A 23,920-nucleotide genomic window follows, 5' to 3' on the forward strand; every position below is an offset into this window, starting at 1 on the left:
CAAAATAAAGGCATGGCATGGAGAAACTTTCGTTGTATTTTCTGCCCTCATCGAAACTTCTGTGTTTTAAATTAAAGCAGGTCTAATACATATATAAATATATACATATATTTAGATGTAATATATATTTATCATTTTTATAGCTACAGGGTTTACTCGGAATAAAGTCATCTATTGAGTGTCAGAGAGATTTAACTGCGACAGGACAGACATGGCAAATTTGACAGCCGGTCGACAACTGTGCTCAGTGTAATGTGTTAACCAGGTGCAGAATCAATTTTAGTCAACTATACTCGCTGATTATTGAACTAATTTTCACATTGTTTTAATGACAGACAGTGACCTGGCAAAGTACATCCCCAAAGTTGGAGATAGAGTTTCCACTGTGGCCTTCTGCAGACAAGCTGCACTGTCACAGAAATCACCATCCATGAAAGAATCAATTCTTTTAAGGCTAAAACAAAGACTGTCTGGAACTGAGGGAATACTTCCAAAAAAAAAAAAGATCTTCTAAGTGGGCAGGAAATACAAATGCCAAACATAAAATGAGAGGAATTGAGGTTGGCTGGATGGAATTTGATGAGGAAGAGGAAAGATACAAACAGGTGAAGTCTGTAAATGGTGGAGGACCAAGGTACTTTTTATCAGTTTGATTAAACTGTATAATTCAACATAGAAAAAACAGAAAAACGACCGTTTTCCCGTTTTGTGGTTTCTGCACATAAAACCAAAATCCATTAAACGGCTTCATTTTGTTTTTTTTGTTTTCGCCCCCAAAACGGAAATACCATTCAATTTTCGGTTTCAGAAGTGGGCGTGGCGCCCCAAGATGGCGCCCCTAAATCTCGTCAGCGCCTATAGGCGAGCGCGGTCGATGCGGGGTCTACTCTTTATATATGTCTATGGGTGGGAGCACAGACATGTATACGTAGACGCCGCGTCCTGTCTGTAGATCGGTGTCTGTGTATGTAGCATATACATACAGTATATATATATATATATATATATATATATATATATATATATATGTATAAAGACAGAGAGATTTATGTGTGTATAATTTGTGTGTATATTAGATTAATATGTAACTGCAAAATATGTAAGTGCGTGTACATTTTTTATCCAGTTTGACTTCAGTTTAAATAGTATTGGTTCTGAATAAATATATGTAATCTGTCTGAAAGGTCACGAGCATTGTGAACATATGATTAAAATTAGATCTGAGCTGCCTCCTATTCATTTTGACAGCAGCTGTCTGATCTGTGGTCTGACCCAAGATGGCCGCCCTGTAGGCACGTCAGCCCACTGAGCTATATAATACACTGGAGTGCTGATTTTGCCGAAAAACTGAAGTCACTGGCCGCCATCTTGCTACTCCCTACTCTCACAGAATCCCATAGGATTTGGTTGCAAAAACAAGCAGTTTTCTGGCTGTGTGAAAACCTTTCACGGGTAATTCTACAGTCAGTGGATGTACTAACACTATCAACTACTAGGAAATGATGTGCTGAAATATTTTACATGTTATTCATATTAAATATATATATATATATATATATATATATATATATATATATATATATATATATATATATATATATATATATATGTGTGTATATGTATACATGTATATATATGTATACATATATGTAACATATATCTTTGTATATTGTTATTTATATATTTATAAATGTTATATATATATATTTAAATTAATAAAATGCAAAATATTTCAGCACATGACTTTCTCAGTACTTGATAGTTTTAGAACATAACATAAAAGTATATGGCATTTGACATTTTAAACGTTTTAAGCCCCCCCTGAACATGAGAAAATCCTCGTTATTCGATGCTGTAGCGCACATATTCCCTAGTTACTGGAGGAAAATAGGGAGTACCAATATGGCGGCTGGTGGCTTCAACGCGACTCGTTCTAACAGCGGCGATTAGCGCTCAGTGCGTCAGCCTAGCGGCCGATGTACGCATAGACATAATGGAGAGGAAGATAACACGTCATAAACTACTGCCGGAAGTTGGTCACTTGTCGCGTTCTGTTTTCGAGCCTTCAAGAGAAACATGGCAGCCTGCATGAGGATGGCTGGTGTCGTTAGGCAGCTCCACAGAAACCCGTGTCTGCGTGGAAATCCGTTCAGACACAGAGAGGTTCTGTATGTGACCGAGGCCACTGGCCGGCCCCGGGTCCAGCCACCACTGCGCCTCAACAGCTACTGTTCAGGCGGCAGCACTCCGATGACAGCGGGCTGCAGGCTGAGCCGACCCCACCGCTGGGTGCGGGTCACCGCCTTGCCCCTTGCCCAAAACGCTCTCTCCACGTCCAGCTGTGGACTAAACGCCCAAGCTCGGCTGTTTGGTAACCGAGCCAGTGGAGCAGGCTTCTCTGGGGAGGACGGCGGTGACAACGCGTCTTCTGGGGGAGATGAGCCAGGTGGCGGCGGAGATGGAGAAGCTCCTTACAGCGAAGCCCAGATGACGGCTCTCACCCCCATGATGGTTCCGGAGGTGTTTCCGAACGTGCCGCTGATCGCTGTGAGCAGGAACCCCGTGTTTCCACGTTTCATAAAGATCATCGAGGTGAGGCTGATGTAACGTTGCGTGTTTCCCGGCTCCAAGGACACTGGTCTGGCACGAAGCTCAAGTTGCCTTCCGGTTGTTGCTGTCGAGTCTGGAAAATGATAAATTCGTCCTCTTTTTCACTATTTTGCACATATTTAATCATATGTAGTTTAAAAACGTAATCTTTTCAAACCCGGATCAGATCATTCTACTCTTTTCTGACATCAAGACTGATCAAAATGCTTTGCATCTTTCAAACACATAGAATATAGTTTTAAAGAAAAGTTAAAACGGAGTTTTGTCATTGTGTCTTCATGCTTCAGCTCTGTATGTTGACTTTTATAAACAGTCCATTTGGATCAAGACTTTTCATTGATCACTTACAAAGCATTGTTTAACATTTTACACAGTTTTATTCTAGTGGAGTATAAAATGTTTCAGATTTTTCACTTTCAAACCAAAACTCATTCATGAAAAGTACAGCTTCAATTCATTCGTGTCTATTCACCATGTCACACTAAGGTAAAGTATTCCAGTCCAATCATTTTACTCAGAAAGTTGTCTATGAAGGTTACAGCTGTTTGTTTACATGTTTTTTTCACCCATTTTGTTTAGCATCAGAGTTCTTGAAAAAATCTCATCTCCACAATTAATGGGCATGTGAGGGCTGCTGAGAAACACCTTGACATAAAGGCCATCAACTAAATCTAGCAGACAAATGTAATCCTCCTTCAATACTTGGGATTTTCTTTTCCAGACAGGATCACCCAATGCTTCAGCTTTTACTATGAGTTCTTCCACTTCGCTTTTCATTAATATCACAGAATGCAGCTTTATACGAGCAGCCATCTTCTGTCTTTCTTTTTATGTTTCTGTCTCTATCGTGTAAATTTATACGTGGTGGGGAAGGAGCCGAAGTTAGTGCGCGAGGTTGAGAGATTCCGACTAGAGCTAGTCGGACTCACCTCGACTCATGGCTCTGGTTCTGGAACCAGTCTCCTTGAGACGGGTTGGACATTCTTCCACTCTTGAGTTGCCCCTCGTGAGATGCGCTGAGTTGGGGTGGGCATACTTGTTGCCCCTCATCTCGATGTCTGCACGTTGGGGTTTTCCCCGGTGAACGAGAGGGTGGCCTCCCTCCGCATTCGTGTGGGGGGACGGGTTCTGACTCTTGTTTGTGCTTACGCACCAAACGGCAGCTCAGACTACCCACCCTTTTTGGGGTCCTTGGAGGGGGTACTGGAGAGTGCACCTTCTGGAGACTCCCTCGTTCTTCTGGGGGACTTAAACGCTCACGTGGGCAATGACAGTGGAACCTGGAGGGGCGTGGTTGGGAGGAATGGCCCACCTGATCTGAACTCGAGTGGTGTTCTGTTGTTGGACTTCTGTGCCCGTCATGGATTGTCCATCACAAACACCATGTTCAAGCATAAGGGTGTCCATATGTGCTCTTGGCACCAGGACACCCTAGGCCGTAGTTCAATGATTGACTTTGTTGTCATTTCATCTGACATGCGGCCGCATGTCTTGGACACTCGGGTGAAGAGAGGGGCGGAGCTCTCCACCGACCACTACCTGGTGGTGAGTTGGCTCCGATGGCGGGGGAGGAAGCCGGTCAGACCTGGCAGGCCCAAACGTACTGTCAGGGTTTACTGGGAACGTCTGGCAGAGTCCCCTGTGAGATAGAGAAACCCTTGAACACGCTGGTGGATACCAGCGGTGAGGGAAGCTGTCAAGCTGAAGGAGTCCTATCGGGCTTTACTGGCCTGTGGGACTCCAGAATCAGCTGATATGTACCGGCAGTCAAAGCGGCAGGTCGCCGAGGCAAAAACTTGGGTGTGGGAAGAGTTCGGAGAGGCCATGGATAAAGACTTCCTTATGGCTTCAAAGCGATTCTGGTCCACTATCCGGCGTCTCAGGAGGGGAAAGCAGTGCAGTACCAACACTGTTTACAGTGGGGGTGGTGTGCTGCTGACCTCGACTCGGGACGTTGTTAGTCAGTGGGCGGAATACTTCCAAGACCTCCTTAATCCCACCAACGCGTCTTCCATTGCGGAAGCAGAGCCTGAGGACTCTGGGTCGGGTTTTCCCATCTCTGGTGCTGAGGTTGCCGAGGTTGTTAAAAAGCTCTTCGTTGGCAAGGCCCCGGGGGTGGTTGAGATTCGCCCTGAGTAACTTAAGGCTCTGGATGTTGTGGGGTGTGTTGGTTAACACGGCTCTGCAGCATTGCATGGACATCGGGGGCAGTTCCCCTGGAATGGCAGACTGGGGTGGTGGTCCCCCTATTTAAAAAGGGGGACCGGAGGGTGTGTTCCAATTACAGAAGGATCACACTCTTAAGCCTCCCTGGTAAGGTCTATTCCAGAACTCTGGAAAGGAGGGTCAGTTAGATAGTTGAATCTCGGATTCAGGAAGAGCAGTGTGGTTTTTGTCCTGGCCGTGGAACACTGGATCAGCTCTATACCCTCAGCAGGATCCTGGAGGGTGCATGGGAGTTTTCCCAACCAGTCTACATGTGTTTTGTGGATCCGAGTGCAAAGCAGCTGGGATGAAAATCAGTGCCTCCAAATCCGAGACCATGGTCTTGAACTGGAAAAGGGTAGAGTGCCTTCTCCGGGTTGGGGAGGATGTACTGCCCATAGTGGAGGAGTTTAAGTATCTTAGGGTCTTGTTCACGAATGAGGGGAGGATGGAGTGGGAGATCGACAGGCGGATTGGTTCAGCGTCTGCTGTGAAGCGGGCGCTGTACCGATCCGTTGTGGTGAAGAGAGAGCTGAGCCAAAAGGCGAAGCTCTCGATTTACCGGACGATCTACGTTCCTACCCTCATCTATGGTCACGAGCTTTGGGTCGTGATCGAAAGAACGAGATCCCGGATACAATAGCCAAAATTAGTTTTCTCAGTAGTGTGTCTGGGCTCTCCCTTAAAGATAGGGTGAGGAGCTCAGTCATCCGGGGAGGACTCAGAGTAGAGCCTCTGTTCCTCCACGTCGAGAGGAGCCAGTTGAGGTGGCTCGGGCATCTGGTCAGGATGCCTCCTGGACGCCTCCCTGGTGAGGTGTTCTGGGCATGTCCCACCGGGAGGAGGCCCAGGGGAAGACCCAGGACACGCTGGAGGGACTATGTCTCTCGGCTGGCCTGGGAATGCCTTGGGATTCCCCCGGAGGAGCTGGCCCAAGTGGCCGGGGAGAGGGACGTCTGGGCCTCCCTACTGAAGCTGCTACCCCCGCGACCCGACCCCGGATAAGCGGAAGACGATGGATGGATGAATGGATGGTGATCACCCTTATATTTGTATCAGGCAAACATTCTTGGTAAATAAACAAATGCGTCCATTTTCAGTTGTAAAACAACAGAAAAAAACTGACAAAGGATGCATTTATCCCGTTCGATCCCATGCTCCCGACGCAAGTGATACTAATTTTGTTGGTGGGGCGTCCCCCTTGTTGAATGGTATTTTGTACTGCACTTGATGTGGAGTTCTATAACAGCGTTTTTCTTGAGAAGTCTTTTCTAACTCCTCTGGGGTGTAAAGAGGCATCTTGCGTGGATTAGCTGAAAACTACCATAGTCCACATGGAAAAAATAAAACAAAGCCAACTTTCATGTAGTTTTGGCTAAGAGTTAAAGAGGAGATAAAATGTTAAACGCAGGAAAATCTAAACACGCAGGGAGCAGAGGATAAAGCGTCCGAGTGGGCGGTGATGTGTTTTAGTTTGTAGCTATGTACAGCACTCCATTTTAGCTGTTGGCAGTTTTTAAGAACTTTATAAATAAAGATGGTATGGTATGGAGTACGTTGATTTCTCCAAGGCAAGTTATTAGTGTGTCCAAATTCAGTTTAATCCAGGCATTGACCTTCAGTGGATCACGTAGATCTAATGTTTTAGCTGTAGTGTCAGAAAGAGACCTCAAGTTTTAGCTTTATGATTATGAAACAATTAAGCTTTAAATTTAATGTAAGGAAAAAGTCCTGTCAAGGATTTACTTAGCTTATTCCTTTGTTTTTCCTATGTCTGTAATGTTTTTCTGTTGATTTACAGCACTTTGAATGCTCTTGTTACTGAAAAGTGCTATATAAGTAAACTTGCCTTGCTTGCTGGCAGGTAAAGAACAAGGCCCTGATGGATCTGTTGAGGACGAAGGTGCGTCTCGCTCAGCCTTATGCTGGAGTTTTCATGAAGAAGGATGATAAGTAAGTCTGATAAATTCCTGCTTCATAAAGGTTTCTGGTATTTTTCATTCCATATGTCTGTATTGTTGCAATTTGGAATTTAGTCCTGTGCTAACTAAAACGTGTGTAGGTTGTAATGAAATGAACCAGGGAGAAAGTTACACCCCACCAGTGAGTACATGTAATGATTGCCTTTGTCTTCCAGTAATGAGTCAGATGTAGTGGAGTCCCTGGATTCCGTCTATTCCACAGGGACCTTTGTTCAGATCCATGAGATGCAAGATTTAGGAGACAAGCTAAGGATGATTGTCATGGGCCACCGCAGGTTAGTTTCACGTCTGCTAATATGATCCAAAACTAGCCAACAAAGGTCTAATATAGAATAAAGTAAATATATACACCTCTGCTAATTGTGTACTTTGGTTCAGGATCCGTATAACAAAACAACTGGAAGTGGAAGCTGAGGAGGTATCAGCATCCCCTGAATGGTTAGAGTCTGAGCCAGAGTCCCAGGTTAAGCTGACGCCAAGACGCAAATCTAAACGCAGTCGGAAAGACCACTTGGCCCCCTTGGCAGAGCGGCTTGAAAACAAGGTCTGTTCAATGCTGTTATTGACCCGGCCTTAAATTAGCAATAAGCATTTCAAGCAAAAAAAAACCTGATTTAAAAGCACTTGTCTTAACCAGATTGCTAGATTTTTTATTATTTTTTTTACTTTTTTTTTTGGGTGGTGTGTGTGTGCAAGTGTGTGTGTGTGTGTGTGTGGGGGGGGGGGGGTTACTTTTTGGCCTTTCTGGTGGAAAGCACTTTGAGCGAGTTGTAGTGGTTATGTTGCATTTCATCCGTCCTTTATGTCACTGTCTTGGCTCTCATTACACATCCCCACAGCCTTCTGTACAGCGGTGGCAGTCCTCAGAAGACTATTTTTAATGCTGTGCTTACTTTCTTAACTTCATCTTGTCATGTTGTGGTTATAATATTATCGGCTCCCTTATAGCCCATGTCAAGGAAGTAACACAAGGTTTTCCATCAAGTCTATGGAAGGAGAACATTAAGTTGTTGGTAGCAGCTTGTTCCTAAAGCCCCTTTAGGAAAAAGAAAAAAATGGAATTTGATTTTATAATTTTAACGAGAAAACATTGCAGATGTACATAAAGAACTGACTTGTATATTAGATTTAAAATTTGTATTGCTTAAAACATTTATAATAGATGGCTATTGTAAATAATGGCTTATTTGTCTGTAAAAACAGGCCAAAATAGAAAAATCTACTTGCAGGTGGTTTTCTTGAGTTTTCGCCTCCTTGGCTATATACACTCACATCGCAGAATGCTGGTGATACTGTCAGTGACAGTTCCTAACTGGCTGTATACACAGGCTCACTTGACAGTCTTCACTCTGCCGTACAGTTCTCAGCTTGGAGAGTGCACAGTATGGTGCCCCATAATGAATGTTTGAGCTGTGTTGTGTATAGTGCTGATGGGGAAAGTGAGGAGTATACCCCCTGGTGTGCTCTTGGGGTCATTTGTCAGAGAAACTCAAAGGTGGTTTGTAGCAAGCCCCTCATGTATAGGCTAATATGTCATAGGCTTCAACTGTTTGCTGGCACGTCGATCTTTTCAGAAATTTGTCTCAGCAAAGACATTCAAATTCTGCAAAATCTTGGTTGACCATCTTCTGGTGTTCTTGTAAACCTTGTCAGCCTGAATGAATGAATAATTTATTTATAAATATTCTGTTCTTCTGTGCCCAAGCAGCAGCTTCTTAAAAAAACAATGTGTTGGAAGCACGTGTTGCAAGTTCCTGCTAGAGAAACAAGCAACAAGCTCTATGAAAACAAGTCCAAAAGAAACCCAACAGGCAGCCCACCACACTGTATAATAAAGGTAAAAATTAACAAGCCCTGTTGCTGGAAGCAACCTTGAACTATATATATATATATATATATATATATATATATATATATATATATATATATATATATATATATATATATATATATATATATATATATATATATATATATATATATAATATGGGCTGTTAATCGATTAAAAAAAAATCTAATTAATTACATACTCTGTAATTAATTAATCTAAATTAATCGCATATAATTTTTGCTGTGAAAGTATTTTAAATATTTAAATTCAAATGATTCAATGAATAATCAGCATTCTTTTAACAAAGTAAAAAAAAATTCATAAAAAAGGCCTATTCATAAAATATACATCCAAATATTTCCATTTTACATGCTACTTTTACTGAAACATCACGGAGAGAGGGCTTAGTTTTAAAATTGAGCTGTCATTAGAGCAAATTCATAAACAGCAGACAAACTGAACTAAACAGATGCCAATGTCAAACTGAACTCACGTCAACAGGAGACATTAACTGAAATAATAATAAAAAAGATAACCTGAATTTAACAAACGTCAACATATTCCATATTCCAATCTACTTTTTAGGCTAATTATACACAATTTAGACCTAGTGCTATTTTAACAAATAAGCATTTTATTAGTTGTTATCTCTTATCCGATGTATTTGTGATGTTTGGCACTTTGTTTTACCTCCTGTTAAAGTGTTCTTTAAATAATGATGGCATTCATGATGATTATGATCAGAATAAACCTTTCCATCACCTCCCAGAAGCTGGAAAGAAAAGAGACAAAAACATTTTGTCTCCTTTTCACACCTCACTTAGTAACTCTAATATTTTTGTCTAAATACTTTAGCCTAAATATTTTAGGCTAAAATATTACACTTTTTTATTTGTTTTTCTTCAATCCCTCGGTGATGTTTAGTAATTTCTGCCAAAGGCTGCAGCATTTTGATTTAATTCATCTGAATGCAGTATTTGCAAGCCATACTCTGTTTGGATGAAAAAAAAAACTGCCTGTGACTGGCTTTAACAGCCGAGAGAGCGCACTGCTGGTGTTGAGCGTGGAATGAGCAGGTACGCGCGAGCAGAGATGGAGCTCACCGCGAGGACAGTGGGTTGAGAAGAGTTTTTCAGACCGTGCCAGACCGGTTCTGAGCGTTGAGAGTTGTTTCACTGCGCGCTTGGATTGGTTCCTGCGCGCTCAAACAGAAGGCACGAATATCGCTACACTGTTTCACAGAGTTGAGCGGCAGCGCTGTCTTCTTCTCTGTCTTCTCGCGCCTCCCCTGTGGCTCTTTGGCGCCCCCCATGGGAGGCGCGCCTCACCGATTAATCTGCGTTATTTTTTTTTTATTAATTAATCGAAAAAGTAGATAGATACCACATATAGATTGGTATCTATCTAGCAGTCTACATGTGCTTTGTGGATCTGGAGAAGGCATTCGACCGTGTCCTGTCGGGGGTACTCGGTGTCAGGGTTTTGTTTACCGATGAACTCAGGACGCACACACGGAACTAAAAGTTTGAGTCTTTATTGAAGGAAGTATGCTGGGTGGTGAGTGATGAAGACCGGAGGTTCAGGACTGCAGAAGGTCAGGGATGTAGATGATGGCAGGAGCTGACGGCCCGGAGTGAGAGAGAGAGTCTAGACTTTCTAGGCAGCCGGGAATGCTCAGTTCTGCTCGGCTAGCAGGCCCCGTAGCCACAGCAGGTTAGCAGTTCGTTGCAGACACCAGGACACAGAGCTGAGCTTCTCCAGGGCGGCTAGTCAGGTTAGCAGAACTTGAGAGACACCAGGGCACAGAGCTGAGCCTCTCCAGGCACAAACAGCAAAGTATGAGTCAATAGAAACTGGCAGGACTAACCTTAAACAAGGAAAAACAAGTCTTCCAAGGCAAAAACGGGGACTGGCATGGAGAGGTGTGGAATGATGACGGCCCAGTGCTGAACTGAAGGCAGAGGCAGGTTAAATAGAACACTCCACAGGTGGAACCAGGGTCTGGCTAATTGACTGGTAAATGATATCAGGTGTGACTGACTGCTGAGGAGGTGAAGTGAAAATTGACAGAAAATAACTGATGACTGAAAACTAACAATAAATAAAGTCAAACCTAACCCAAAAGAGATGAAAAAATGAAAATAACAGAAAAACAAAGCCAAACCAAAACTCAACCATGACACTCGGGAGTATGGAGTACCGGACCCTTTAATAAGGGCTGTCAGGTCTCTGTATGACCAGTGTCAGAGTCTGGTCCGCATTGCCGGCAGTAAGTCGGACTCGTTTCCCATGAGAGTTGGACTCCGCCAAGGTTGCCCTTTGTCACCGATTCTGTTCATAACTTTTATGGACAGAATTTCTAGGCGCAGCCAAGGTGTTGAGGGGATCCGTTTTGGTGGCCTTAGGATTGCGTCTCTGCTATTTGCAGATGACGTGATCCTATTGGCTTCATCAGGGCGTGATCTACAGCTCTCACTGGAGCGGTTTGCAGCCGAGTGCGAAGCAGCTGGGATGAAAATCAGTGTGGATTGGTGCAGCGTCTGCTGTGAAGCGGGCGCTGTACCGATCCGTTGTGGTGAAGAGAGAGCTGAGCCAAAAGGAGAAGCTCTCAATTTACCGGTCGATCTACGTTCCTACCCTCATCTATGGTCATGAGCTTTGATCACAAGCGGCTGAAATGAGTTTTCTCAGTAGTGTGTCTGGGCTCTCCCTTAGAGATAGGGTGAGGAGCTCAGTCATCCGGGGAGGACTCAGAGTAGAGCCTCTGTTCCTCCACGTCCAGAGGAGCCAGTTGAGGTGGCTCGGGCTTCTGGTCAGGATGCCTCCTGGACGCCTCCCTGGTGAGGTGTTCCGGGCACGTCCCACCGGGAGGAGGCCCAGGGGAAGACCCAGGACACGCTGGAGGGACTATGTCTCCCTGCTGGCCTGGGAACGGGGGAATCCCAAGGCGTTCTTACCTCCTGGAGCGTCCTTACCTCCTGGAGCCGGGTCTCCAATTCTTACACTCTTCTCCAAAGCTACAAAAACACTACATTTATTACATGTATTGTTATCACTAAAGGAGGCAGAGTAATATCTTAACATCAGACAGAGAGAGCAGCAGAGAGGGGGAGACTTAGACAGAGAAGCTGATGGAAGCATAGGGGAGGAAGCCACTATAAGGCTAAAGTTAGGCTAGGCTACTGACCTCTGATCATGGCGAGAAAAGCGAACCATGTGAAACACAAGGAGTTCCGAAACGTGAAGTGCAACAACAGAAATTGTGTTTTAAATGTGCTTATGTCTCAGAAACGGAGAGATGTCAAAGCAAAGAGATTTAAGATAAAATTGAGTCTGGAAAACCAAACCACAATCCGCACCGCAACAGAAAACAGCAAGTGATGCAACACGCCTTACCGCAATCTCAGGCAGTAAGTGCCTGTGTTTAGGAAGTGTTGGGAAAAATAAGACTTCCGCTGTGCTATGTAGTGACCCAGATGACCAGCTCTGAGTCCAGTCACTTTCCACCTCCTGCAATGCCAGTGGAACCAGATATTAAGACCACCTCATGAAAAGAAGACAAAAAGTAAGACGAAAACAGCACAGCTATTGACTGCTACTCTAGTGGAGAAGTCTGTGTGGATGTGTAGTGAGAACCAGGACAGTCACATAAATGGTGGATGAATATTTTGTGAATGTTACTAGCGTACTAACAGATATCGAAATCCAATATAGTGAAAGTTGACAGGTCCCTAAACAGTTTCCAAAGTTGGCGAGAGCAATAATGTGTTAAACGAAGATTAACGCAACTGTGCCCATCGCTGCCTGGAACAGTCTGATCATCTCGCCTGTGCCTTATACCATCTTGCAGTCAAATTTGCAGTGTTTTTTGAAAAAAGAACAGTTGAGCTTGAGTTTTGCCACAAACAGGACAACATAGAGTTACTCCCTCAGTCATCAAGAAGGAAGGGTCTCCTATCTCTTGTTGTGCATAAGTGTTGATGAAATTCCGTGTGCTGATCAGGTTTCAGAAACTGACCTTAGTCCAGAGCTACAGTCTTTGCCCTTCTCTAACATTCTGATGGTTGAAGTGGATAATGTTCACCATGAACCGTTCACGGTCACTGAAGAGGTCAAGGTACGCAACACACCTCACACACAACAGAAATGTCCTAAACATGGTTAAATATTCTCAGAGGATCTTTGACTGCTTTGTCCAGGCGCTGACTGCTGAAATAGTGAAGACCATCAGGGACATCATTGCCCTCAACCCTCTCTACAGGTCAGCACTGCCACTGCTGTTCTGTGGTGTAGCTATCAGTTCATCTTCAGAGGATTGGCCCAAGCAATCATTTTACATTTGCCTATTGCATCAACGTTGTATTTTCCTCATGTTGTACAGTAATGTTGGTTCTTTCTCAATAGCATTATGAACCATAGTTGTTCATAACTTGGTTTGAAAAACCAAACTGCCTTTTCAGTTGGCAAGCAGATATACTTTCATTTTCATAATTCATGTTGTAGGCAGCCTATTATTATTATTATTATTATTATTATTATTATTATTATTATTATTATTATTATTATTATTGATAAGGGTTAAGAGATAAGGGTCTCTCTTACTAAGCAGTGGTGTAGTCTACATTTTTGTGGGTATACTATGTTTGGAGACAATAATACACCAGTTAGTGCAATACAATCTACAATTTACTTTGATTTTCTTAAGCATATTTAATGCTGCAGATTTCCTAATACCGGAATTAAACATAGCATCTACTGCTAGGCTAAGTCTAAATATATATCCAAAATTACATTTATTAACTGTTTACACATTTGCACTATGACTAAAACCTTAAAATGAAATGATCTGTTTATTTATATATTATATCTCTATTTTTAATGACAGTCTGACAGTAACTATACTTTAAAACATTTGCCAAGGATAATATATTTTACTAGACTTTAAACATTTCTTATCAGACAACTATTTACAAATTATCAAGTCATAATTTATGAATTTTGTGATATAATTTTATCACATTCATTATGACTATAAATAACTGTTGCTTTAATCTATACAGATTTAACTGATGAACTAAACGTTTTATCCATACTTGTTCCCATGTTCATGGTACTTTCCCAACTTTTTGTCCCTCCATTCTAACCAAGGCCGTCTGTTTTTAAGTTCTCTAGCCTGACTCACGCCACACGGCTGGCCAGGAGCTCACATCTAAAAAGAAACAAGACATTTTACAACAGAGTACAGATTATTGGAACTACGAGACACAAACACCTTATTTTTATATTCACATATTTATTTAATGTTAGTCCTGGAAAATTGCAATCGTTAAATGTACTGATCTATGAAATGTATATGGTCCGTGCGACGACATACATGAGCTACTTGAGCTACCAGGGGTAATGCTTATATAAGACTTACTATCACTGTTTTCAAAGTGGCAGGTTTAAGTGGTTTATAAAAACATTCTAAAAGTGTTGTTGGTTTTATCTTCGTCTGGTGCAATGGGCTCAAATGTATGGCAATGTACTAGTTAACATTGAAAATCCTCTTGCTGGCTGTGTCTCTCGACAATGCTCCTGATTGATAAGATGGGCTTTTATTAATCTCACGTTGGAGAAATTCACTTGTCACATCGGCTCAATAGTCAAACAATAGTCAGAAGAAGGTGCCAACAGTTAGAAAGAGTGCATCAGTTATATGCAGTGTATCTTCATATATACAGTGGATCAAAAAAGAAAATGAGGAAAAAAAAATAAGAATAAAAATACAAAAGAAATCTGAGTAGGCAGATGATGTCATATGTAGAATATGAAGACTGGATTCCATGCAGCTTGCAGTGGTGGCTCGCTATCCCCCGTCTCCTCGGCAGCCCCAGGGAGGAAGTGAAGAATGGGCTTGAATCTGAGGAGTGGTCCAGGCTCACGGCTGGCACCCTCTCACAACCCCCTTCTGAGTTGTTCTCCGACTGAATGGCCAGAATTCAATCTGACATCAATTATTTCATCATTGGTTTAATATGGCATAACACTGGGTAGAAGGAAAGGTGAAAATAAATAATCTAAAGGAAAGCTTTTAAATAGAACTTTTCTTATAATTCTAACAGGGGTTCATCTGTCTAATGAACACAGTAATTTTGTCACGCAGTATCTGTACAACTTATGGTGTTTTTGGAAAACAGGCCTGATTTGGGGTTGTATCTGTATTCAGATATTTAATTAAAATGGTTTTTGTGGCAATGGTGGTGTTCTGAAAGTTGTTTTTGATTTTATTTATTTTTTTATTTTTTTGTCAGAGAGTCTGTACTTCAGATGATGCAGGCCGGTCAACGAGTGGTTGACAACCCCATCTACCTGAGTGATATGGGGGCAGCACTGACAGGAGCCGAGTCCCATGAACTACAGGATGTCTTGGAGGAGACCAATGTATGAACCTTTCCCTCATTGTCCAGTTTTCTTCCACTGCTGCTAAAAATGTGATGATTAACAGTAGGAAGCACAGAGTGAATTGATGCCCAGACTGTTAAGACTTTTCAATGTTCACCGGAAAACAACACAGATATCCCCATTTTGGAGTAATGTTCTCCTAATGTTAAGTATGTCAAGGCAAAATGTTCAACCTTGAAACTAAAAAACATTGCAATAATATTTTTATTTTTAGATCCCAAAGCGCCTCTACAAGGCTCTGTCTCTTCTGAAGAAGGAGTATGAACTGAGTAAACTGCAACAGCGCCTAGGCCGTGAGGTCAGAGTTTGCTATCAAACATGTGAGCACTACCTTGCCTTTGCACAGTTCACTATCTGATCTCACTCATGACTTTTTCTGCTTTGCTTACAGGTGGAGGAGAAGATTAAACAGACCCACAGAAAGTACCTGCTGCAGGAGCAGCTCAAGATTATCAAGAAGGTACGAGATTGGCACTAAGCATTCAGTCCTAGTAGGACTGTCCTTCCAAGAAGCCCCTTTACTTTGCACTGACAGAACACCTGGGTTGTCCAACCCAGAATTAGATGAGTTCAGAAGAACTCATTTGTTTAACAACTTGCAGACCTGCTAATTTATTAAAGCATACATGAATAATTGTGGTCTGTGTGAGGCCTGGTACTGGTCACTCATCAGATAGAGTTCACTTTTTTCCTCACTTCTCCACCACTCTTACTCCCACATCTGCCCCCTTTCCACTGTTGTTAGCCCCACTCCGTTCGACTTAGCTGTTCCGTATTCAGAACTTATTTTCCATTGACCCAAAGAAAGATGGAGGAGGGAAACACCTTCTTTGATTTGGGGGCTGTTATGCAATTATACCTGTTTTATTATGAATATTATTAATTATAATTGCCAATTATAATTTATAATCATTCAAAATCAAAGGATAGCTATAATAAAATGTATTTCAAATGGTTGTGATCAAGGGCTATGAGCCTGTAATGATTAGCACGAACAATTGTCTTATTAATTAACAGTTATTAACTTATTTAGCCCGGAAAGGGAGTGTCTAACCAGTTGTTGACTGGGTTAGACTTGTCCAGCAAACGTTGACAACGTTAATTATAATTGCAATTGGAGTCTTAACCATTAGTCATTCACCACAGGCCAATGAAAATGTCTCCGTATATTCAGTTAACTCAAAAAGAGGTAATTCGGTAACTCTTGGAGACCATTCAATTTCCGATTAAATATAACAACAAACACATGCAATTTAGCTAGTTATTTATTAAACTGATAATTCCCTGTTACAGTAATTATTCTGCTTAACGATAGTTCTAGAAACACTACTCGCTACTAAATAAAACATGAAAAGAAAACAAATGAAAACAAAGTCAGTCAAAATGGATTAATTTAGAGCTAGAAATTTGTAATCAATTCACAGTTGACTGACAGGTAACAGCATTGAAAGGATTCTGGCTAAATAGCTCTGAGTTAGAAAAGGCTGGTATACACGACAGGCCTGAAGCTAAGATAGGGAATGACTCTGGCAAAACTAGCCGTTAGTGGTGTTAGTACATGCAACAGTGAGCTTCTAACCCGTTCTATCTCAGGCTTAAAGGTGGCGATCAGCTGTCGATAGTAAGTTCAGTTAGCAACGAGTCACTTCACAACAGCCTGCTGCTAAGGGCCGGGCTACTCAGTGCCCCGCACAGGAGTAGCCCGGCCCTTACGGCATATGCGCAAGATGCTGGCTCTGAGATCACAGCTAACTCACTAGCCTGCCATGTAGGCGGACTTTAAACGGAGGGCGGTAGCCAGTCGAGACAAAGACTTCGACACACCGCGGGAAACTGGGAAGGCCGAACACAAGGAAACCAGAAAGAGAGATGAGAGGAAACTCAGCTGATAGGCGCGGCCTGTTTCTCACCAACATAAATCAAAACAACATAAATCCCTTGATAACATAATCACACAGTGAAAATATTCAGCACAGTGCAAACAAACTCCCTCTGGAGTACTTAAACATTAAAACTATTCCTAATATGTCCTGCCCAGGCACAAAATAACTCCTTATGGTGTAAAAAGAGAAAAAGGGGGATGTTTTTACTTGATGTCAGAGATTGATGCTGCGCAGCGTCCGTGGATCTCAGCCAGAGTTGCAGTGGAGATGTGGCAAAGTTCACTGCTGGGTAAGGCAAGGCAAGGCAAATTTATTTATATAGCACAATTCAGTACAGAGACAATGCAAAGTGCTTTACATGACTGTGCACACCTGTCGCCTGGACAATTTGTTTGACCAAAGCAAATCGCACTGGAAAACTTGATTAACGTTAATATTTAGTCTGGACCTCCATGGTGCATGATCCAGGGGAAAACAGGTGAAGCAGCAAACTTGGTCCTGCCAAGAATCTCATCACGGTCCCTCTGCGTGTCAGCAGCACACAGAAATGTGTCTTCTCAACGCAGCAGGGCTGCACAAAGGAAGGAAGATGTCTTGTGCACTGTGGTCATATTCCTGGGTGTAATTTGATCTCTGGCACAGTCACCATCTACATGATGATGGGAAGCTGTATGCTGCCCGAGACTTTGTAGTCCTAAATGTGTTGCATGCTGGGAGTTGCAGTTTGTCACATCATAATGGCATACCAGGACTTTAATGACAGCCTCTGTGCTTTCTGTGTCTCTGCTCTGTCTTCTCTAACCCCAGTTCACACTGAGCCTGGTTCTGGTTCTGCTGGAGGTTCTCCTCCCTGTTAAAGGGGAGTTTTCCTCTCCACTGTCGCTTCATGCATGCTCAGTATGAGGGATTGCTGCAAAGCCATTGATAATGTCCCCTATGGCTCTACGCTCTTTCATGAGGAGTGAATACCGCTTGTCAAGACTTGATGCAACCTGCTGGGTTTCCTTAAATGGGAAACATTTTGATCAAAACGTAGGATTTCATTGAATTTGACTTTGTAAAGTGCCTTGAGATGACATGTATCGTGAATTGGTGCTATATAAATAAAATTAAATAGAATTAAGCCACACCTCCAGGAGGCCTATGTCACGTGTAGAGCTTCATAACCATGTGACTGAAATGTGTGACTTTAGTTGTTTGTTTTACTCTTTGGTCCTTTTGTGTTTTTCATCTGGTTTTTTGCCCTCCCACATAAGAATGAAGGGGTCCTGGATCAGAGCACAGACCAGTTGAACACAGTGCACCACCAATAACTGAGGAACAGGCTGCACAGCTCAATCGCTGCTAAGCAAGCTAGCTCTTTAGCCATCTTAAGCCAGCAGGAATTGGTCAGTATTAATTGTTACTGTTACGATTCGCCAACACAAATGCAGCTTTAGTAAATAAACACTTTTAAGAACAGCGGCTTTGGAAATGATTTTCTAGTCTGATGATGCTTTTAAATCCTGCTGCTGGCTGGCTGTACAAAACTATGCAATATGGACAGGGCCTTTTATCTGTTTTGCTGCATCAGCCCTTTCATAAAATACCTGGAGATGGCAAGAAGGTAGCTTAATCCCGCCTTGAAATGTCTTGTAAAAGGGGTTTAACCCATATGGTAAGAGAAGAGATGTATGGGGGAGACATGGCTCACTCATTGTCTGTCTGTAGGAGCTGGGTCTGGAAAAAGATGACAAAGAAGCTATTGAGGAGAAGTTTAAGGAGAGACTTAAAGACCGGAATGTCCCTCAGCACATCATGGATGTGATCAGTGAAGAGCTCAACAAACTGGGGCTGCTGGACAACCACTCATCTGAGTTCAAGTAGGTCTCGTTTAGGTTGATGGTAAAAAAGTCATGATGATCATTTAAAAAAAAGTTAGTGTAGCTTTCAAAGAACACTGATGCTTCCATTTTGAATAAACTATCTACAATGTAGCTGTACCTTTAGACAGGTGCTTGAACTCTGCAGCGAATGGAGCATCTGCTACTCCATTTTTGGAAGTAAGACAGCTTATTCCCATTTTTTTGACCCAAAACATCTGATCGCTCCCTGCAGTCTGGAAAATGTATAAGATCTGTTCATTTTTAATGTAATTCTAAATAATAAAACTAGTTTCTAAATTTCAATCCCACCTTCCTTCATCTGTGTTAGTATGATCCAATTTCTATAATCTGGTCTCTTTTGTCACATTATATCCATGATACAATGTTCTTTGTTGCTGATGCTCTGACATAATAGCTGCTTTCCTTGCTTCAAGCTCCCAGAAAGAGTCAAACTGTGTGTTTCAGTGTCACTCGAAACTACCTGGACTGGCTAACCAGCATGCCATGGGGCACCAACAGTGAAGAAAACCTATCATTAGACAGAGCCAGAGACGTTCTTGACGAAGACCATTATGGAATGGATGACGTTAAAAAACGCATATTGGTAAGAAAAGACAAACAACAAAAACACTTATTTTCTATGCTGTTTGTCAAAGGAACTGAGTGTTGTTTTAAGCCTTGGCCTCATGTGGGTATGTGCAGGAGTTCATTGCAGTGAGCCAGCTCCGAGGTTCCACCCAGGGGAAGATCCTCTGTTTCTATGGCCCTCCTGGTGTAGGAAAGACCTCAATTGCCCGATCTATTGCAAGAGCGCTTAACAGACAGTACTTCAGGTTCAGCGTGGGAGGGATGACTGACGTGGCTGAGATCAAAGGACACAGGTCTGTAACCTATTATTTTTCCAGTCAGAGAGAGCAAACTGTGAGGATGTCTGGATATTCCTATTGCATCATTGGGACTGCTGTTAGGATTTAGTGTTTTGGGGACCTGTTCTAGGTGCAGGAGTACAGGTCCCCCAGCTGCAATGTTCAATTTGGCGGTGTCCAAAAGGCCTTTGCAACCCTTGGACTGATAAAGTGCTGACTCCAGCACTAATTCAAGAATCATCCAAAATTTGGTCCGCCATCAAACTATTTCAAGCAGATGGAAATTTTTAAAATAATGTTAAGGAGAGTTTTCATCTGACAAATTAAAATCTTCTTAAAATGGAATTAACGTAAGATCATTTCTTATGCAAATGGTCAACATCACATGCATGCCATGCTGCTCTGTTTACATAACCTGTCATGCACATGCTGGAGGAGCTGCTGCTTAGCAACGGCTCCGTACCTCGTTGTGCCATTGACGGAGAAAGTCGTCCCAGGTTGTCCCTAGTTTGCTCCTTATTCCGACAAAAAAAACTTGATTGTGCAGTTTGTCAATTGTATCAAATTATCTTTTTTTTACTCATAATACATTGCATAAAAACATTTTTTCTTAATCAGATAAAAGTAATTTCAGGTATAGTTCTTTTTGGCGCTATATAAATAAAATTGAATTGAAGTGAATAAATCAACAAAAACTGATCCAGAAAATGTTAAAAGTAAATTTTTAAATGTCTTTTAACAAGGCAAACATGTGAGGCCCTTTCAGATTTACAGATCCTGTTTCAACAAATATCAACTATATTTTTGCATTAGGATGTTTCAGGTTCACACTGAGGGGGTAAACTAAAAAGAAATCACTATAAAATTAGTTGTTTTGCTTCTAGTTTGACACTAAAAGCAAGCATATCTTTTTGGCCCAGACGTTCTTCTTAATTGGTCATTTTGGCACATATGGCAAACGTTTGTACACCACTGGATTAATTCAACAATTACATATTGAACCAGAAAGGCACTTGATTAGATGATAGGTGAACTTTTGATTATTCAGTTAGTCTTCACGTGTGCCAGAATCCAGTATCTAGTAAAACCATGGAACAATATTCTGTATTTGGCTATTAGCAGAACCCAGCTGCAGTTTGTCTGAACCTAACCCATTTGTTCAATTCAATTCAATTCAATTCAATTTATTTATATAGCGCCAAATCATGAAACATGTCATCTCAAATTCAATCATATTATACAGACTGGGTCAGATTATACAGATTGGTCAAAAATGTCCTATATAAGGAAACCAGTTGATTGCATCAAAGTCCCGACAAGCAGCATTCACTCCTGGGGAACCGTAGAGCCACAGGAAGAGTCATCTGCATTGTACATGGCTTTGCTGCAATCCCTCATACTGAGCAAGCATGAAGCGACAGTGGGAAGAAAAACCACCCATTAACGGGAAGGAAAAACCTCCGGCAGAACCGGGCTCAGTATGAACGGTCATCTGCCTCGACCGACTGGGGTTACAGAAGACAGAACAGAGACACAACAAGAGAAACAAAAAAGCACAGAAGCACACATTGATCTAGTAATCTGTTCTACATTAGATGGAGTTATGGCCCCTGCTTGAATTCAGAACAGGCAACGTTTCCGGTCGTTTCAGAAACAGGAAGTAAAAAAACAAAAACAAATGGCGATTTTGTTTTTTGTTTTAAAATACAAAAATGAAAATTGAAATACAAAGAGTTTCTCTTTTTCATTGTTAAAAAGGGAAAAATAAAATGTTTGTTCATATTCAGAGACAGGATGTGGTTACTTATTTGTGACAAAAGCGCCACATTTTCCAGAATAAAATGTCTTTCAAACCTTACGCAGATTGGATTTTAGACACATCAAAACAAGGCTTGTCATCCATAAAAATCTCAGTGCAGATCTCCCAGGTGAGCGGATGAGCAAGAGGATATTCTGCAAGAAAAGTGAGACAATTTTGCAATGAACATGGCATGACTGAGTTAACTGCAGTCATGCCAGCCCTCAAATGGTTTTGTAGGTCATGTGATCACCATGCATTACGGTAGTACTGCCTGAGACTACTTTCCAAAATAAAAGCAATGTATCAACCTATTTTATTCTTTGTTGTTTTTACGCACATCGGCTTCAGTTAGTTGAAATAATTTCTTACAGCTTTACGTAATATTTTTTATTATTCAGGTCTGCTGGTGAATATGGAAATACATATTTTGGTCAAAGTCACTTTTTAGCCAGAATAATTACTAAAAAAAATAGCAAACAGGCTTAAACATACTTGCTGTTGCGATTACTCAGATAACTGAGAATTTGCACAGGGATACAAATACAAATTGTTTTTCCAAGTGGCTACTTTCACTTACAGACGTCAGATTAAGATCTCGAGATGTTACTCATCAAAATCCATATACATGATGTGGAATTTCTAAATTAAAGCCCTCCAAAATATCTAAGTTAAGTCAATTTGACTTAAGTTGCTGTCAATGTTGCTACTAAATGGTACGTTTTCAGGGGATACTGTCACATCAGCCTGACAGTAACATCTCCAGATGATGCTCGACAAATTTTATCTACATCTGATATGGAATTTCAAAATAAAGGCCCTTCAAAATCTCTCTGTATAGTCACTTTTACCTGAGTTGTTGTCAATGTTGCTACTAACCCTTACGTTTTCTTTGACAATTGAAAAAGCAAGTCATCTTAAGATTTTACATTTCTCTTTATCCAAATTGCTGAGGTTTACATTTTCACACTATGTACATACCAATTACACACGCAAAATAAAACAAGCTTCAGAAAAAAATGAAATAGAAAAAGGTAACCATAAAATGTTCAAAAATATTAACATTTACATTGTTTGCTGACACAGAACTTTGTTTTCAACAAACAAAACAATGGACAGTTCCAGTTAATTTCCCTCATAGCTTTCAGGACGTCTTCATCTTAACCTAAGCACTGCTCATGGAACCATCAAGTTACATAATAAACACATTAGGGGACAATGAGTTGGCTTTTGCTGTATTCATACAATCTTTTCATTGTCAAATCTGGTCATCGAACAATACAAAACTGGTCAAGCTATGTTCCAAAAAACAACAGGGTTTTTATTAAATCAATCAAATCAAACAAAATCAATAACATTTTCCAGTCAACCCGAGTCAAAATGGCCACCACAAACTGCTCAGCAGGGAAGCTCAAAGAAATTAACTCAGTTTCAAATGTATAGTTTTTTTAGATTTATGTGGAAGCAAATGTTGTTCATCCAAACACTGACTAATAAAGCCAATCAAAATACTACTTTTCCATTACAGAGAAATACATTTCAAAAGCCACAGCTGTTTCCTTTGTGAAGAAACTATTGAAGTTATCCCTAGGGATTTTCCCTAACCACATTATTGAGAGACACAATAAAGTCCTTATAACCTCTTCTCTTAATTAAGACTTTTCATTGCAATAACTAAAGACATCAAAAATGGTCTTTAGATAAAGATGTTTGTAAACAAGGACTATTTAAAAATGAAATGTAACTGTTTTTATTAATCAGAAAATATTATTATTCAAGAGAATAGCTTGTTGAGTTGGACATCAATCCTTGTTGAACATAAAGTGCAGCCAACAAGTCTGTGTATTAAAAGGTTTCACCAGTACTTAATGCTGCGGTGAGATTTCTGAAAGTTTCTGGTAAAAAATGATTGAGAATATAAACTCTCAAACAAATAATAAAATTAGATTATCTCACTGCTGCAACCCTCTTCACTTCCATGAAGAGCAAACCCACTTTACATATAACGACACCTAAAGGACGCGTCTGATCCATTAATTGTTAGATAGCGAAGAATTGCAGACCTCTGCAATTTAGAAATTGCGTTTCTTAAAAATTGCAATTATATTTGAAATGCGACTAATAGTCCAGCCCTAATTCATACTTACCTTATGTAACCAGTAACATTGGAAAAGCTTGCAGCAATGACTTGCACCACTAGGGATGTTGACTGCAGCACACACCTTTGACCAAAAGCTATTGTAGGAGAAGACCTTTTCATCGTAATTTTCTCCTTTTCTCAGATGTTTCTCTGTCAGCGATACAATTTCATGTGTGGTTATGTTTTTCTTCTTGTTCTGTAGAACAGACTAATAACAGTTTGCTGTAAGAAAACGTTGGTCAGTCTTAAAAAGGTGTAACTTTTTCAATTAAGAGCAAAAACTATTTTTGTGCTAA

At 41.3% G+C, this 23,920-nt stretch overlaps 1 protein-coding gene across 1 annotated transcript in view; it reads left to right on the forward strand.

The window, feature by feature from the left end:
- Nucleotides 1-2,031: 2,031 nt before the first annotated feature.
- The window catches only part of lonp1 (lon peptidase 1, mitochondrial), a 55,005-nt gene continuing 33,116 nt past the window's right edge, over nt 2,032-23,920 (forward strand). Inside the window, exons 1-12 of the mRNA XM_036131672.1 lie at nt 2,032-2,592; nt 6,680-6,768; nt 6,953-7,072; nt 7,176-7,341; nt 12,632-12,745; nt 12,828-12,889; nt 14,922-15,051; nt 15,287-15,370; nt 15,464-15,532; nt 18,666-18,817; nt 19,286-19,424; nt 19,523-19,701. Coding sequence (XP_035987565.1) covers nt 2,077-2,592; nt 6,680-6,768; nt 6,953-7,072; nt 7,176-7,341; nt 12,632-12,745; nt 12,828-12,889; nt 14,922-15,051; nt 15,287-15,370; nt 15,464-15,532; nt 18,666-18,817; nt 19,286-19,424; nt 19,523-19,701 — 1,820 coding nt within the window. The 5' untranslated portion in view covers nt 2,032-2,076. The remainder of the gene's footprint in view (nt 2,593-6,679; nt 6,769-6,952; nt 7,073-7,175; nt 7,342-12,631; nt 12,746-12,827; nt 12,890-14,921; nt 15,052-15,286; nt 15,371-15,463; nt 15,533-18,665; nt 18,818-19,285; nt 19,425-19,522; nt 19,702-23,920) is intronic.

Source organism: Fundulus heteroclitus, unplaced genomic scaffold (genome assembly GCF_011125445.2).
Source record: "Fundulus heteroclitus isolate FHET01 unplaced genomic scaffold, MU-UCD_Fhet_4.1 scaffold_45, whole genome shotgun sequence".
Taxonomy (NCBI): Eukaryota; Metazoa; Chordata; class Actinopteri; order Cyprinodontiformes; family Fundulidae; genus Fundulus; species Fundulus heteroclitus.